At 48.6% G+C, this 17,936-nt stretch overlaps 1 protein-coding gene across 8 annotated transcripts in view; it reads right to left on the reverse strand.

The window, feature by feature from the left end:
• Positions 1–17,936, reverse strand: part of UBR4 (ubiquitin protein ligase E3 component n-recognin 4) — a 122,877-nt gene that overhangs the window by 12,100 nt on the left and 92,841 nt on the right. For all 8 annotated transcript variants that reach the window (XM_088790264.1, XM_088790260.1, XM_088790262.1 and 5 more), the window contains 16 exons: positions 17,483–17,592; positions 16,661–16,802; positions 16,188–16,269; positions 15,691–15,864; positions 13,727–13,848; positions 12,568–12,765; positions 11,781–11,861; positions 9,451–9,538; positions 8,569–8,696; positions 7,595–7,702; positions 6,974–7,093; positions 6,075–6,265; positions 5,478–5,651; positions 5,005–5,104; positions 1,494–1,712; positions 536–649 (listed from right to left, as the gene is read on the reverse strand). In XM_088790264.1, the coding sequence (XP_088646390.1) occupies positions 536–649; positions 1,494–1,712; positions 5,005–5,104; positions 5,478–5,651; positions 6,075–6,265; positions 6,974–7,093; positions 7,595–7,702; positions 8,569–8,696; positions 9,451–9,538; positions 11,781–11,861; positions 12,568–12,765; positions 13,727–13,848; positions 15,691–15,864; positions 16,188–16,269; positions 16,661–16,802; positions 17,483–17,592 (2,151 nt within the window). The remainder of the gene's footprint in view (positions 1–535; positions 650–1,493; positions 1,713–5,004; positions 5,105–5,477; positions 5,652–6,074; positions 6,266–6,973; positions 7,094–7,594; positions 7,703–8,568; positions 8,697–9,450; positions 9,539–11,780; positions 11,862–12,567; positions 12,766–13,726; positions 13,849–15,690; positions 15,865–16,187; positions 16,270–16,660; positions 16,803–17,482; positions 17,593–17,936) is intronic.

The raw sequence follows: 17,936 nt of genomic DNA on the forward strand, positions 1-17,936 counted from the left end.
CAAGGCTTGTGGCCACGTACTTACGCTTCCGTCACTCGGGTGCTAAGCAGTAAATTCAAGCGGAAGAGAAAGGGGACCCCTTTTAGGCCTGGAGGGGAGCAAATAGGTCACTTGGTGCTCTCTTCCTCTCAGGTATAAGTCTAGTTTGGGGAGCCTGATCTCCCCAGGTGTTCTGAATGGAAGCAGCATGGGGTGTTTTGAAAAGCCCCAGGTCTGGAATCAGAGGGGCCTGGGCTAGAATTCTGGCTCTGGCCCGTGACCTTTGTTCTCTCATCCATAAATTGGGGCTTTTTATAAGTTTAAAGATGAAATTACGCAACTGACATCGACCGCAGGGCTCGGGCCTTGCACAGAAGGAACTCCATGACTGGCTGTTGGCGACGTCGATGAAGACTAATACCCGGATCAGCGTGCCTTCCTGCCTCTGCAGGGGACAGTGGCCAGGACACACGCACACCGTGGCTCTGGCCAATGTAAGAACAAGAGGCGTGCGGGAGAGGGGCGCCAGCAGGGCAGCGCCGGGCAGCAGCTGTACCTGGAACTTGTACCCCTCCCGGCAGATGCAGCACGTGAGGCCCGGCTCCTCGATCAGCTCCTCCATCTGCTTCAGGAGCGCCGTCTTGGTCACGACCTGGCCCTTTTCATTGGTCTGTCGGGAAGCCCAGAGGGCATGTCAGAAGGGGCTTTCCACAACCCCTCCCACCCTAGCTGACAGGGCTGACCCTCCACAGACACTAAGGGGACTGCTGCATCGAAAGGAGGTCTCTCTAGTTGGCCTCCAATGGGGGTGAAGACCCAGATTCTCCTCCTATTCTCTTCCTACAAGACCCACTGAAGCAGAGGAAACCATCCAGCTGGAACCCTGGCAGGTCGCCACCTGCCACCAAAAAAGCCCCCTTTCTTTGTGCCAGCAATACACAGTTTCAGCTGCCAAGGGCTGTTGCTTACGATTCATTTACTGTTCCCATGGGAGGTTTAAAACTGCTGACGCTCAAGTTCGCCGGTTTGGAGGAGCTCTCACAGGACTGCTGCTTCCGGGTCAATGAAAAGAGCACAGAGCCCTTTGTGCGAACAGACCCAGGTTCAAAACCCCGTCACCACTTATCGGTTATGCACCTCGGCCTGTGTATACGTCACCTCTCAGCCTCAATTAGTTTATGTGACAATGGGTATACCATCGACCTCCTAGGACCACACGAGGATTCAAATGAAACCTCACCAGCAAGCTGCCTGAGCACAGAGCGTGGCAGAGAGTAAATCCTCGACAAACCACGGTTAGCATCGCCGTTTTACTGGTTTTGTGAACTTCTGCATCTCGTGACTAGTCACCCCTCTGAGGGTCGCTGAGGAGATCACAGGTGAGCCTCGCACACCCAGTTCCCTGCTCTTCCTCTGTTCAGCCCTCACCTGCAGCATCCCCAAGCCTGGCTCTGTCCCAAAGCACAGATGAGCGTGACTGTGCCACGGGCAGACGGGGACTCCGCAGGCCTTACCGTCATGCCCAGTGTGCCCAGAGCCTTCTGCCGCATCGCCATGGCCATGCGCTTCTTCTCGGCCCGGGTCTCCCTGCGCGCTGCGTCGATCTTCTTGTTCACATCTGGGTGCTCCCGCAGTGCCTCCAGCAGGTTCTCTGCCAGGGTCCCAATGCCCTCGTCACTCGACACCTGCTCCAGTTTATGCAGGTTTGTGATGGAGTCGGTGCCAATCAGAACCTGCCAAGAAGGGACCAGAAAGACACATGCCTCCAGTACGCAGACTTACAGGTTTAGAAAAGTCAACGGAATGTACACAATCTCATGTCATCTGCTCAGCTTCAATCAGATTCTTTTTTTTTTTAATTAAATTTATTGGGGTGACAATTGTTAGTAAAATTACATAGACTTCAGGTGTACAATTCTGTATTATATCATCTATAAATCCCATTGTGTGTTCATCACCCAGAGTCAGTTCTCCTTCCATCACCATATATTTGATCCAATCAGATTCTTTAACTCTATACTTCAAGAGATTTGGACAAATTTCGGCTCAGCCACTGACCTTTGACCAGTCACTATGTATCTCTATTTATTTAATGCCAGGGTTGCTGTGATGATTAAAACCAGGCAACGTATGTAAAAGCATCCAGGCACCGTGAGGGGCTCAGGTAAGAGTCCCTGGAGAAGCAGCACCCAACGAGGCCTGAGTGCTGAGCGCTGACTGCACCAAGCAGAGCAGGCCCTAGACTGTCACCCGGGACCCTCGGGGCCCACCCAACCCAAGCGCACAGCTGTTTCCTCAGCCTAGGGATAACTAGAGGTACAACTACAAGTGGGACTGCGGATAAGAAAATACTTTAAAAAATACATCAACAAGAAGCTGCTGCGCTTGAAAAAGCTGGCAATCACTGCCTTGTAGCAGCATGCCCTGACCAGGGGTGGGAGAACATCAGAGCACTGGAGGCAGGTGCAGTTTGCAAACGCTCTCCAGGTGAGCTCACCGAGAAGTAGCCCTGTATCACTGAAACCTGCACCACACGCCTCACAAGTGAAGTGGGGACAATTACTACGTATTGGACAACACATTGAAAACAACAAAGCTAACTTGCAATGTGAAAGCTCAGCACTCAACTCAGATCACTCATTCACTCATAAATCTACTCTCATAGCTTCAAACATGGACCTCGACAAAATTACAGGGTATCTCATGTCTCAAGCTCCTAAACGCTAACCCCACAGTTCAACTGCCTACTGAACTATTCCACAGGTACCCCACGCTCAACACTCTGCAGGTTTACCGTGCAAGAAGCACGTGTGTGAAACAGTGTTTTAGGTGTTGGGGAAACAAAGACCGTGCCCTCCTCGGCTTAACATTCTAGTTAGGAGAACTGACCACACATTCACAGTCTAATATAATCATCTCTCCTCCACCTTACTTCGCACCTCCGAGGTTCTCCCACCTCCTTCAAGGGCACTGCCATTCATCTTGTTACCCAGTCCAGAAACTGAGCAGAGTTCTTGACTCGTCCAGCTTCCTCACTCTCCACATGCAATCAATCTCCAAATACATTTATTCGACGTCCCAGATCTCTGTTGAATCCATTCACTGTCTACCTCACTAACCAGTCTCCTCAGCCTAGCACAGCAGATACACAATAGGAGCTAAATAATTGTGTTGAAAGAAAAGTGAATGGTCAGAAGTGTGAATGCCAAGTATCTAACTAGATAAAGCCTGATTCTAAAGAAAGTAATTCAATTTAGTAACTAAGAATAAGCCTGGAGATCAGCTGGCTTGTTCTAAGCTCACTGTGCTGCCATTGGCCAAATCACAGCTCAGTCCCCTGACTTACCCACATTCAAAATAAGGATGTTATAAGGTGAGGGGAAATAATGTAAGACTCCTAAGTAGAAAAAATTCTCTCCACAAAGATGTACGAATTACGACCACCCATGGAATTGACCAAAAGTTTAGAACCATAGAGACTTGGGTGAGACAGACTGAAGAATCTTTTCTTTAACCAAATGGCCATGTTTCTAAAATGAATTATCAGAACAGATTATCAAATGAGACTGTGGAACTATATTCCAGGTAGAGCCTATAAACAGAAAAAAATCCAGTCCCACGGACTCTCAAAACTCAACATTAAGAAAACAAAAGATATAAACAGACATTTCACTGAAGATACACAGATGAAGCACATGAGAGACGTGCCGCATTATTTCCTTTAGGGAAATACAAATTAAAACCACAACATCACTATACATCTATCAGAACGGCTAAACAGGAAATAGTGACACCACCAAATGCTGGCGAGGATGCAGAGAAAAAGTGGACCATGCGTGTGTTGCTGGGGGGAATGTAAAATGGTGCAGTCACGCTAGAAAACGGTTTGGCAGTTTCTTATAAAACTGAATGTGCAACTAGCAGTTTGTACTCTGGGGCATCTACCTATCCCACACAAATTAAAACTTATATTCACATAAAAACCTGCACATGAACCACAGCAGCTTTATTTGTAATTGCCCCACACGAGAAACAATCCAGATGTCCTTTAATGGGTGAATGGTTAAACGGGCTGTGGTACACACACACCGTGAACACCACTCAGCAATAAAAAGGAACAAACCGCTGATACACATAACCACCTGAATGAATCTCCAGAAAATCACACTGAATGAAAAAAGCCAATCCAAGAAAGGTTACATGCTCATGACTCCATTTACGTAACATTCTTGAAATGACAACATTACAGCTGGGGAGAATGGATCGGTGGCTGCCAGGGGTCAGTGGCATGGGGGTGGGTGGCACCAGGAGGAGCCCTTGTGGTGATGGAACTGTCCCCAATCTTGCTGCACCAACATCAATACCCAGGTTGTGACACTGTGCTCTAGTTCTGTAAGATGTTACCACTGAGAGAAACAGGGTAACGGATAGATATACGATGTCTCTCTATTATTTCTTAACAACTGCATGTTAATCTACAATTACCTCAAAATAAAAAGGCTAATTAAAAGAAATGCAGCTTGGCCACCTGCCTGGGCCATTCAGGATTTGTGAGGGGTAACAGATACCTCAGCCCCGTGTGGTGCTATCAGGAACGAGCAACAGAAGGGAACAGGCGGACCTCTCTGAGCACAGTTCTCAGCTGTCTGACACAGAGCAGAGAACTGGGGTGATGGTATGATAAATGTCCCAGTAACTGTGGCCAGAAATCAAAACTGTTTTACACTTGGGCCAGCCACACCCTCACAGGTCAACTGCCACTGAACTGACCCGTGAGGAAATGAAGCCCCTTGTAAGAATGAGTTGAACGAGGAAATCACGAATAGAACTTAATCCCCTCCACAGAGAGCTGAGCCACGTGACCTCTGAGAATCTCTTCCACTCTGGGAGCCTCGTATACTAGGGTAAGACACGTCTCAAGGCAGATCTCTTCACTTAGTCATGGGAGCTGAGATGACAGTGTGAGTTCCCTCACACTGCATTTCCTGTCCCCAGAATAAAGTCCACATGCGGGTGACTACTCACCTGGGTGGCAGGGTGCTGGATGGCCAACCCCCGAAGAAGCCTCAAGATAAATGGCAGGGCTGGGCGAGACAAAAACTTTTTCCAGATGTCAGCATCCAAACTGCAAAGCAAAGGAAGGCTTATTAGCAGGCCAGAGAAGCAAAGGCTACCTGGAAACCAGCTGTTGGTTCTGGCTGTTTTAAACATGACCATCCAAGAGTGCCACAAAGGATCACCAAGGACCACCCAGCTCCGCTGAGAAGCCAGGTACAAAGAGTACTCTAAGCAGAGACCGAAGGCTGCCATCCTTTTCCCAGAGCCCCAGGGGACTCTCCTGTGGCTGGCTGAGTGGTCATCTTGGGAATTTCCAGAAGGGGAGGGAGACCCCAAGGAGGGCAAAGGGGAACAATGAAGCTTCATGCCAAGGTGATGGAGGAGAAAAGGAGCTGGGAAGGGGGAAGGCAAGCAGTCACTTTGGCAGAGCTGCCTCTTACTTCTTGGCACTGGGAATGTGCTTCTTCATGTAATCAAGTGCATTCTGGGTAATTCCCTTCTGGAGAATCAGATCCTTCAGCTGGTGCCCGTTGCTGTTGTTCTTGATCCCGGCTGCTATTTTACAGAAGCAGTCCAGGAAGACTTTGTCATCGCCACTGTGATCCTCATCATACCTACGAGGAAAGGGCAAAGAGTCTGAGCGTGTGAAGGAACAGCATAGCCGAACAATCAACAGTCTGTAGAGTCAAGTCTAAAGTCCTTAGCACGACACAGAGCGCCTGGTACCCGGTTCCTGCCACTCTCTTACCTGCTCCATCTCCCACATTCCCAACCCTCCCTGTGCTTCCATGCGTTTGCACATGTGACTCCCTCCATCTTGTCACACCTCCTTCCCGTCTCACACCACTGTGCCTCCTCTGCCAAGTCAATTTACCACCACGTATTTCAACTGGATTCCCCAATCAGACCGAGCCCCTGAGAGGCCTGACTGGCACATGAAAATCCCGCAGAAGTTCGGGTGGTTCTCCCTTAGTCTCAGAGCCAGCTCAGGGTTTCTGTGGGGACCCTTCCGTCAGCTACGAAACCGAGCAGCATACTTGTCGAAGCTGCAGTAGGGTTTGAAGCGCTCCACCAGGATCTGCATCTTCTCCAGCTCCCCGAAGGACAGGTAGGGGATGATGCGCAGCAGGCCCTGCAGCACGCTGGGGTTGGAGCGCACGAAGGTGCTATTGATCTGGTCCAGGAGCATCACCAGCTGGTCCTTGTCTCCGGTCAGGAGGAGGTTGCCCTGCAGGGGGAGAGGGCGGAGGGCCCACTAATGGGTCAGGATGGTGGCGGCAGCACCTCCATCAGAGCCATCAGAAGGAGCCCTCGGCACTTTCTGGGGAATAAACAGTGGGAGTTCCACCTGATCAATTAATTTCCAAATTTCTGTGTTGGCTCTGGGAATAGTCTCAAGAGATCAAAATGTACCAGTACAATCTCCCCCTCCCCCAGGAGAATGTAAGCTACCTGAAGTTCATTTCGCCATACTTTTAGCCAAAACATCAGCACCAGTAAGAATGGAGGAAGGCAATGGTGCGTTAAGTGCAGAGAAACTGAGCTGGGAGCTGGAGATCTGGGTTCTCGGCCTCCAACTAGACAACTATATAGTAACCACCTGCTTAACACTGAACAGCTCACTTCACTTCTCTGGCTTAGTCTCAAGTGTGAAATGAGAGGTTGGACTAGGGCCCCCGCCTTCAGCTGGAACATGCCAGAATTCCCTTAATGAGCAGCTTCTGAGACAAAGAATGTCCTTAGCAGCACTGTTTCCTCTGAATCCAAATTTCAGGCTTCAATGCAATGATGGCACCATTAATTAGTTGCCATTCCTAGGAGCCAAGCAGGTTCAGCCATTCTTGGTTGACACGACCACACACAAATGAGCCCATTGTTGGCAATGAGACAGCGCAGGTGCCCCGGGTTTGCAACGGGCAGGCTGGGCTCTGCTCACCTTGTCCTCGCTCAGGGGCTCAGCGTTGGACTCATCCAGAATGATCTCCATGATGCTCAGCACCTGCTCGGCGACAGCTGCACCACCACTGTCCTTGCTCTCCTGCTCAGCGACCAGGGCCTGCAGGAGGAATACGGTCACTGTGGGGATGGGGACACAACCACTCACGGCTGAGGGGACTGCCCCTCACACGTCCTCATGGCCTTATTTCTCAGAGCCTGTGTGTATGTGTGTGTGTGTGTGTTTGTTCTAAGAGAGACAAGCATGTGGGCCTTTGAAGACAGTGAAGATGTGAGGTCCCAGGTTTCTTTCTGGTTGCCCTGAGGCGAGTGGCACTACCTTCCCATTGGTGTGTGGTCTGGGCTGGGCTAAGGACTAACTTCCTCGTCTCTGCTTTGAATTCAGGAAAGGGACAGGGAAGCTCTCGGGTGTCATGGCAGCAGCATGGGGATGAGCCAGCAGAAGGAGAGGGGACAGCCTAAATGATCCAAGCCTCTGTGCCAGTCAGACAAAGGGCTTGAAGAGGCCACAATCCATTTCATCTGAGCCCAGAAGTGACATGTCTTTTCCCCACCCAGGATTTCTAAGACTCATTTATCTTCTGCAGCCCTCATTCTTTACCAAGTTGAGAGTCCCCAGCATGACGTTCAAAGTGTTCATTTCCAGCTTGACCAGCTGCTGCCGGTTGACTTTCACCTTCACGCAGTAACTGAACAATTTCAGCAGCACCTGACAAGAAAAGCCCGTCAAGACCCATGAGACCATCTGAGAGTGAAAATGTGGGGACAGGCAGGAAAGAAATGTCTAAGAGGGTCATGTACAGTCCGTAGGCACTCCTCCTGCAACGCAGAGGACAGCAGAGAGAAGCAATCCTTCAGGGGACATGGTAAGGGGGCTGGACCTCATACCAGGTTGGCATTTTAAATAGCAATGTTCTCTAGCGGTAGCCCTGGTGGGCTGGGTGGAGCTCTACCAGCTCTAAAACTATGGCAGAGACACCAGTTCCTAATGGAATGATGCTCTGCTAGCTTGGGGGAAATTCTTGTACTAACTCAGACTATGAACTAACAGTTGGCAGAACGAGTCTAAAGTTCACGACCTGTGGGACCTCAGAAACCATGTAGGTCGTTTAAAACTTGGGCACAGTAATGTATGTTCTACCATCCCCTGGAGGTAAGTAAGAATCATAGTGTAACACATGTGGTGCCGTTGACGCCTCTACTCTGTACTAATGAGACAGCTGGATGAATAAGCAAACGACAGCCTACAAGACACGAAAGGGTTACTTACAAAATCCATTTAAAATGATAATAATAGACACCAGTACAGTCATTTAGGACAAGACAATTAGACATTGGTTCCACAGGTGACTAAAGGAACATAGCAGAAGGCCGCCATCCCACTGGTGTTTTGTGGGGAGTGGGCCAGGAACAGGGTAGGTGGAAAAAGGAGCCTACATGTAGAGGGCTCAGGGAAGCGTCCAGGTCCCTCAGTGGCTTGCGCTGGTCAAATGGCACAATGACCACAAGCTTCTTTCTACAGGGGCCTCTCTCCCAAAGCACAAGGCTGGTCCCAGCTTGCTGCCTCCAACTCACTGTTAGAAGGTGGCGTCCCTGCTTGAAGTCTTTGATCCCTGCCAGTCTGTTCAGCATGCATTCCAGGCCCCCGCACTGGGCCATCACCCCCGCCATCTTATAAACTTCTTCTTCATCTTCTTCTTCGTCTGGGGGAGAAGGGAGGCCAAGCAGAAGTAGAGGAAAGGTGACGATGAGAATAAAACTCAGCTCTCTTCCAGGCTGAAAGCTAGTTCCCTTTTCCTTCTCTCCAATACACACGGCCAATAAAAGGAGTTGATATTGGGTATTAAACTGCACTAGCTCTTTTTTTTAAAGATTCAAGTCAATTAAAATATTTACTCAAATATGTGAAAACATAAGCACCACAATAACGGGGGATGAGGGGAGAACTAAGCTAAAAATAAATCTGAACTCACGTTTGTTGCTGACTGCATTTATTTTCACCAAGGTTCCCCGCACCCCTCAACTCCAGAGCTATTTGAATCAGGCCATAGACACTTGCATTTTTCCTTAGTCGGAGAAGTAATCTCCCCTCAATTCTGATCTGAGTTACTAGAGAATATTTGCCCAGAATGCCCCTAATTCCCAGGACGTGAACCGTCATTACCATGTTTCCCCAAAAATAAGACCTAGTTGGACAATCAGCTCTGATGCGTCTTTTGGAGCAAAAATTAACCTAAGACTCGGTCTTCGGTTAATTTTTGCTATTTATATTATAATTTTTGCTTTTAATATTATATTAGGCCAGGTCTTACAGTAAAATAAGACCGGGTCTTACATTAATTTTTGCTCCAAAAGATGCGTGAGAGCTGACTGTCCAGCTAGGTCTTATTTTCGGAGAAACATGGTACTCCCAGACCTCACCCCCCACATCAGCACTGCCTGTGAAAAGGGCCATACCTGTGGTGGAGTCCAGGGACTCGATAAACTCCTCAGTGGCATCTCCCAGCAGCCCCCGCATGCGATAAACAATCCTCATGGGCTCTCCCTGGGCAGGAAAAGTTGGAGAAAGAAACTTGTCAATAGGCCCAGAAAATGCAGAGGACTCAACCCCTGCACTCGCTGATGCTTCAGCAACGTGGACAACCTCTATTTCTCTACAAGGTCTGAACCACAACATCTAGAATCCAAATGCACTGCGGTTCTTAGGGGAAAGGAAGCTCATTTATTTAGTGGCTACTATAGGCCAGGAATTGTGTGAAGCATTTTACAGACAATATCTCATTTAGTTTCATCTGAAAACTGTAGGAACTGTAACATCATTTCTCGTTTTACTCTCTGCTCAGTCCCATGCTACTTAAGCACTTTATATTATCCTTTTGTAGAAGGTTAAGCAGCTTGTCCAACGTTATCAGGCTATACGCTCAGGTCTGAGTCCCAGCCCGGGCCTCCTTCAGGAATGGAAACTCTCGCTATCAATAAGGACCACTACTCAGAGGCTCAGGATACGGGAGGTGAAGAGGATCAGAGAGCTTTGATTCAAGTCTCAGGAATCAAAAGCAAGAAAAGAGAGTCCATTACATCTTTGCCTGTGCAGATCCTAACGTCTGCATATGACCACACAAGGAGAGGACTCAAGCAAATTTCCTCAAGCTAAAACCTATAACCTGATGGAATAAGGAGAAATAAGTCTTTTGAAAACTAGAAAATTATAGCTTCTGGAAACTGGAGGATTATGCGAGTTCACTAGACACCCGGTAGCGAGTCAGGCACTCGAGCATTGACATTATTCTCCTGTTGGAGACGAGAAACAGGGCCCTGAATCATACTACATGAAGGTAAGTGGGCGAGAAAATACCACACCGATTCAAGCTGCCTGCCTCTAAGCCCGGGCTCGGCATCAGGAGAGAAAACCCTGGAGAGAAACTGTCAGAAAGGCCACTTCCAGAAGGGTTTCCAGCTACAGAAGCTCAATGGGAACTAAGAGAGAAAAGAGCCATAGACCACGGACAGAAAGAGACTCAGAAAACAGAGCAGGCTCCCGTCAGTAGTTAAAGAGATGAGCTGTTTATGAGGGAAATGGGGACAAATAAGAAGGGAAGACGATGAAGGCCCAGATACAAAGCTGCCATGAACTCTGGACTTGGCCAGAAGAAACCCCTTTGTGGATTAAGCATACTAATGTGAGGGCTGAATGGTCCTTAATGTGTCTTGCCTCATGGTTCAAAAGGGGAGACGCCCGTATGCATTCTCTGCGTTCCATACCACCATTTACAAGGGTGTCCACAGAAGCTTGGTCTTAATTTTTTATGTGCATCAGAGACTAAATCTGTATCATTCTGTTTTGATGCTAAAATGTCAGTGACAAGATGCACTGGATGGAGTCCCTCTGCCAACAGCACTGGATCTACCAGCTGGCAGCCGGTCCAACGGTCAACAGTGGCCAGGATTCCCAGCACAGTGGGAGAAAGAGAGAAGCAAAAATATGTAACAAATTAAAGGCCAAAATGTATCAATCATACACTACCAATTTGGTTTCTTAAATTCTACAGAACTATTTGCACTAAGTACAGAAAATTTCACTGTGCTTCACTGGTACATTAGTTTGCTGTAATTAACTATTTATTTGATTCACTTACTAAAGATCCCCCTAATAGAGACAAGAGATAAGAAGGAATGGGAAGGCGAGAAAGAAACAGAGAAGAAGGAAAGGAAGGAACAGAAAAGAGATTAAGAAAAGAGGAGGGACGGGGCAGTGGAATATCCAGGACAGACTTTCATGAATGACGAGGCAGCACTGAGGTGGGCCAAAAGGACCCATGCCAGGGTGCTATGCTTCCTTCATTCCCCTTTTCCCCTCCTCAAGAATAACTGCCTGTTTGAGTCTCAATTTCCCAACTAGGAAAACAAGAACTATGCTCCCTGACAGACCCACTGGGATAATGCTCTGGTAAGTGAGCAGGCCCCAGAAAGCTGAGGAGTAATCTCAGTCACGAGGAGCCCACAGAGGAAGGGCACAAGACAGCGGGCGGTCCCCGCCACAGGGCTCCCTCAGACTCCGCCCGGCCTGCTGCGCGTAACCAGGAGACGCTTATCCTTCTCTGCAGCTCTTCCATCTTCACTAGTCCGATGCCTCAGAAGGAGGACAAGATGACTGGCTTTCTGCGCACAACCATGAACAGGTGGTGCTGCCACCAGCTGGGTACGTGATGACTGACAAGGGCTCCGCCTGGTACAAGCCTGCACACGTCAGAAAAGTAAAACCACCAAGCAAGAGAACAAACACATACCTCATTCGTGGTACACCAGACCTTCTTGTAAACCTCGGCCACAGGAAGGTCCAAACTAATGATTTTATTATTCACTAGAAGCTGAACAGAAAAGTACATGAAGCTGTTATTACAGGTAATTGTAAGGCAAGTAAATTTCAAGATCAAAGGGCACTTTATGGCAGTGGCTCATAATTCATAATTTTTACGTGTTGTGGACCAGTCAACTCTCCCTCTACAAAAATGTGTATGTGCACACAACACAGAATTTTGTGCAGTTTTAGGGATTACAAACACCCATAACCCAAACCAGGGACTGCGGACTAAAAACCCTGCTGAGGCCCTTCCCCTGGCCTGAGTCGACTTAGGCTCAGCACCAGAAAAGGCGATGTTCTCCATCTCACCCAGCATGCTTTTCACTACAATATGGTAATGCCAGACCCTAGAGGTTGTCTCTGAGAAGGTACCAGACACAGGGCCGAACTCTGCTCAGGGGCTAAAGTGCCAGCACTGAGGGAGCTTAATTAACTTGGAATCACTGGGACGCCTCTGCCAGAGCAGCAGGAATAGTAAGTCTACTCCGTGACAAGCAATGGCCAGTTAACACATTGCTTCCCACATGCCAGGCATCGGGCAGAGCCCTTTAGGGCTAATCATACCAGGTAGGTAGGAATCGTTAGTCCCCACTCACAGATGAGGAACCTAAAACAAACTACCTGCCCAAGGTTAACCAGCTGCCAAGGGGAGAAACTTCCAATGGATCCCAGCCCACGCTCTTAACCATGCAGCACGGGCCTATGCTTGTTACCTCCATCCCACTGTCATCCTCCAAGAGAGCCACCAAGTCACAGTCCTGGCAAATCTTGTTCTTAATGTCCCTCATAAGTGGCCCAATGCCTGGCTCATTGCTACTATACGGGTTGCCAGGCATCCTGCCCTGTAAGAAGTCTTCTTGCTGGGGGTCCTTTTCCAAGGTCACAAAGAACTCAGTGACTTCATTTTCCTCCTATAGGACAGAGAGAGAGACACATCAGAAGGGATGGCATGAAAATATGTGCAGAAGGAGGGCAAGGCCTTTGAGATTTATCCCATGCTACCTTGCTCCATGGACACTCTGGGGGAAACACACCAGACTCATCCAGTCCCTTACACATTTAAAGATATAAAGGGTATCTTTGAATCAAAGGTGGTGATTCAAAAAATCCAAATGTAATTCAAATAGCCTCAAGTATCCAGCATCTCCTCTGAAACCCACGGGTGGATTAGGAGAGAAAGCCCAACAAAATAAGCAGATGAGGAGTGCCATATGAAAGCTATATTTAGTGAAGTGAAGAGATAGGTGGCTTCCTTTCTCCTGCTCATCTCATGTGATGCTAACCCATCTGGGGCCACGTGACTCTGTCACTGATTAACTCTTAAGAAAAGGGTCTTCTCAATATTGCATAATATTCAGGCATGTCCAACCCCAATGATCTCTCATCATTAACTGAGGATACTGCAGTTTTTCATCCTTCCTTGGTAACAGGAAGGTGTCTTTGGATCACAGGGTGCTTTTGTGTAACGCAGGTGAGGGAAACAAATATACACGCATGTAGGTGTGCACAAAATGGGGGCTGGGGAGTGAAAATGTCTTTATGCTCTAGTTAATATTGTTTCTTTCATAGCATATTGGATTGATAAGCAGTAGGGTTTTGGCAATGGGAAGTTAGACCTAGTTAAAAAAAAAAAAAACTGATCTTGACCCAGAATCTAGGAAATAAGACCGAGGAAGGCCTGTAGGTTTCCTATCATCAGGAACAGGAACATCATGAGGTCGCTCTTGGTTCTGTCAGTGGAGTTTTCTAAAATGGTAACTAAATGGCCCACAGCTGGTTAAACTGCCCATGACTGTAAAGCATCACCGAGAGGCTTCATGGCCAAAGGCCAATGCCAACACACTGAGCGCCGTGGGAAGTACCACTCCTTACGGGATAAATGATGCTGCAGAGCCTCTCAAAGATGAACACAGGGGTCCGGTAGTCGTCCAGGTTGTAGCGCTTGGCTGTCTCAATGCACACGGCCATGAAGGCCTTGGTTTCCGATTCTGTACCTGCCAGAAATCAAAGTGGCCATGTCGGTTAGGAAAGCGCTTCGCACACAGAAACGAAGATGACACTTTAAATGAAGTATCGTCACTGACAGATTCTGTCTGCCTGGTAAGTCTTTACATGCCTTATGTGGCAATATCAATATTTCAACTGGAAACCCGAAACTGACTGATTTTTGTACACAGACCACATTCCATTGAAGCCTCAATGCCCAAGTCAGCACAGCGCATCACAGCTAGACGTGTCCGTGTCTTGCTGCCTCTCAGGATTATAACCTTGCATCTTCCTGACCAACAGGTACTCAAAAATGCCAAATAATGACCCTAACTATATTCCAATCAAAGGGAAGTTATAGTTTTAAGTTTCATTTTAAAAGATTAGGTAGATTACCCTCTAAAAGCCAAAGAGGTAACTTCAAGTCACACAAGGAGGAAGAAATACGCTCTTAAAAGGGGTCTTACTGACAAGGTCACAAACAGCCCAGCATGGCCTGATGAAAATGGCATCAGAAGGACCTCCATGTCTGACAATGCAACAGAGTATGTTCCCTGAGCTGCTCCCCACGCTCACCACTTAAAAATATCTTAAAATACTGAATAAAAAAACCAGTGAACTGTCACACGAGTAAAGAAGAATCAAAAGCCAAAAACGAAGAGAAATCAGGAACCCGGGAAGTTTAGCAAAACACTGAGGCTGCTTCTGTCTTGAGCTTTGGTTTCCATAACCTGCCAGGATTTGAGAGCTGGATACAAACAAAGCCCCACACCTGCCAAGGTGGAAAGTCAAGCAGGAACACCCATCTCTACACACACATAAATCTAGTACCCAAAAGGGCGACATCCTTCCTATAAGGGTCAACTAGAAATCACTCTCCCTTTCCCCAGAGCAATAACAGAAAGGACCTGTCTTCCCTTCAATGTGGCAGCGAGTATGGAAGGGGACATCTCCTCTGAGAATTCATAACACACTGCCCCTCCCAGAGGTTTGTGGCTCACACTACCGAGGAAACCTAAGTGAGAAACCTAAGTTCAGAACCTCACTGACGGTAGCCCTCGGGTGGCAGTGTCCTGAGATGCCTGCCCAGCAGAAGCTGGAAAAACCCGTCTGACTCAGATCCTGAAAAACTTCCAGATAAACCTACAAAACACAAGCTCACAGTCAAAATCACTAAATATAAAAAGATTTAAGGCACCATAAGCAAGAGCTGAAATAACAAACAGCAGAATCAGATCAATAAATATTTCAAATTTTAGAGTTATCAGACACAGAAATAAGTTCGATACGTTGAAAGATTATGAAAGGGATGGGAAATGCGAATAAAAAACAAGAGACTGTAAAATCTATATGGAACTACAAGAACACAATGGGTAGATTAAACAGGTAATACAGGGTGAAGAAAAAATTAATGAACTGAATGACAGAACAGAAGAAATGAGCCAAAAGCAGCATAAGGATACAGTGAGATGAACACTACGAAAGAGAGGTGATGAGACACGGATGACAGAGAGTGGAGTTCCACAAGGTCAAAGGAGAATGGAGCAGAGGCAACTGAAGAGATAATGGCTAAGAATTTTCCAGAATCAATGAATAGACACCAATCTGAGAGAGCCCTGGACCTCTTCCTGCTCTATAAGCTCAATATAAAAAGTGCAAGTTGACTGAGTCCAGCTCTGGAACTTTACATGTCCAAGAACCAGTCTTATCTCAAGAGAAGTTTCTCCTCCTTTCCTGGAATGTTTGCCGCCCCTCCCCCCTCCGCAGAACTCAGGGAAATCAGACCAGCGTCCCTAGGCAGACCCAGCCAGGATGCGGGGCCTCGGGCTCCAGACCACCGGCAGGGCTACCTGTTGTCATGTCCTCCAGCATCTCCAGCAGCATGTCCTGGGTCTCATCGATCAGCTTGGTCCTCTGCACCACCAGCTTTCGCAGGCACAGGTATCCGTTCAGCACAGTGCCCACCAAGCGACTTTTAAAGTGCCTCTTGATGGATTCCACCTCCACAAAGGAGGAAAGAAGGCCTGTGGGGACAGGAAACAGTTGCTGCAAGAGTCTGAATGAGAATATAAGCAAGGCTGGTCAGTGTCTTCAAAAGATTATGAGCAACTCGAAAGCAGGGAAAGCTATATTTGTGCTCAGCACGGGGAAAATGCTCAGGGAAGCAGGCTGGTTAACAGCAAACAGGAGCTCAAAAACGGAAACACGTCGATGAGGAAAACGCAGAGCTTAAATGTGTTCCATGCCAACATGAAAGGGAAGAGCATGCCAGCACCCAAGGGACTCAGGGTCAGTCCCCACACTCCCACCCAGGGTGCCCTGAAGGGAAGGCCAGGTGGCTCTCTACCTGTGAGACTCTTGAGGGCATAGCCCTGCTGCAGGTCCGTGCTCAGGGTGGCCTCCTCCAGGGCCAGCAAGCGGGCTATTTCCTAAACAGGACGACGGGCAGTTAGTGCGACAGCACTGCCAATGACACTGGTCACCTCCACCAGCGGTCCCGGAGATGGCAGCACCACCCGAAGACACTCCACAGTCACCATCATTTTATCCTAATGATCCCTCAAGCTGAGTCTTTGCAAAATTCCTTTCCAAGAAGCCAAAGACACTTGCAATGATGTTAAGGGTGGCTTCCGAATTGGGAAAGGCCTCAATGTCCCCAACACATGGCTATATCCTTATGACAAATACGATAAAGTTATAAAGACAGTCTCAACAAGTATTTCTTCTCGGCCAAAAAGAACACGGCGAAGTTTACATCCGAGAAAGAGAACCCTGAAAGGAGGACAGGGAAAGGGCTTCCCGGGGCTGCGGGGTGGGTACCTTGGTGATGAGGTTGCCCACATAGGGCAAGACGCCCCGAGCTGCCAGGTAGACCTTCCAGTGAGCTGACGTGATGAGCTTCTGGTAGAGGGCCAAGTACTCAGCAGCACACTCGCCAGCTATGCTCAGCTCATCCAGGTAACTGCCACCGAGAGACAGGGCACTGTGAGCGAACTCAAGCAGCCCGCCAGCTCTGCGAGCTCCCCCTCGCTCATTCCATCTCGCCCGTCTCCTGCTGTCCTTCACCCCCCTTCCTTCTGGGGGAGGGGGAGGGCCCCTGAGAAAACCCAAACTTCCCACTTGCGAACTCCCCACACTTGGGAAGAGCTCCGAGCATAGAGCTGGGAGTGCGATACGATCGACTATGCACATTTGGAGCAAGCACCACAATATGAACAGTGGTCATCTGGGCAACGAGGCTGTATTTCTGACGGAAGCATCGAGAAGGCAAGTGTACTACAGAATTTAGTGGCCAGTATATAGGCTTTGGAATTAGACTGCCTGGATTCAGGTGGACATTCCAGGGACAAGTGAATTAACCCCTTGAAGTCCAGGCTGCTGTGAGGATGAAACAAGGTCACGTATGAGCAGCATTTCTATTAGCCGCTGGTGCTGCCGCTGTTACTGTTCCTGCTGCCCCCGCTACGGCTCAGCTTTTAAATGCCTTCTTGTTTCTGTGGTGTCCTACATGGAACAAGATGGCTGCGGGGCACAGGTGTGCCTGCCACTGCCCCAGTCTATGGGTGCCCCGGGAAAGTGGAAATGCTGTGGATGAGCTCTGCCACTCTCCCCACATCCTCCCCCCCGCCCCGCACACCGAACCTGGTGAGGAGGTCCAGGACCTGCTGCTTGCGACTGGGGACGGTGGCCAGCGCCTCCACGATGGTACAGGCTGCCCGTCGCGCGGCCTGCGTCGCCGGCGTGAAGAGCACCTGCAGGCGATGGGAGAGAAGCCCATGGCTCAGCCTGTCACACCCTGTCCCCAGCAGGCCAAGTCGCCTGTCACCCATGCAGGACAAGTCTTCTGAAGACCTCTCCAGGAAAAGGTTAAAGGTCAAAATCACCCGCCAACAAGACCTGACTGTCGCGGCCTGGGTGAGAGCCTGCTAAGGAGTGTCCTTCTCCATGGAAATGTTCTCCATCAAGTAATTTGGAGAACATACCTAAGAAGACTGAGCTGGGCAAAAAGACATAGAGGCATTTTCCTTAGCAAAGACTTCTATAATTCTTATTTTGGGGCCAACCTGTAGACTAAATACTTATATTTAGTGTAAAT

Source organism: Rhinolophus sinicus, chromosome 14, assembly GCF_057876585.1.
Source record: "Rhinolophus sinicus isolate RSI-liver-muscle chromosome 14, RSI-T2T, whole genome shotgun sequence".
Taxonomy (NCBI): Eukaryota; Metazoa; Chordata; class Mammalia; order Chiroptera; family Rhinolophidae; genus Rhinolophus; species Rhinolophus sinicus.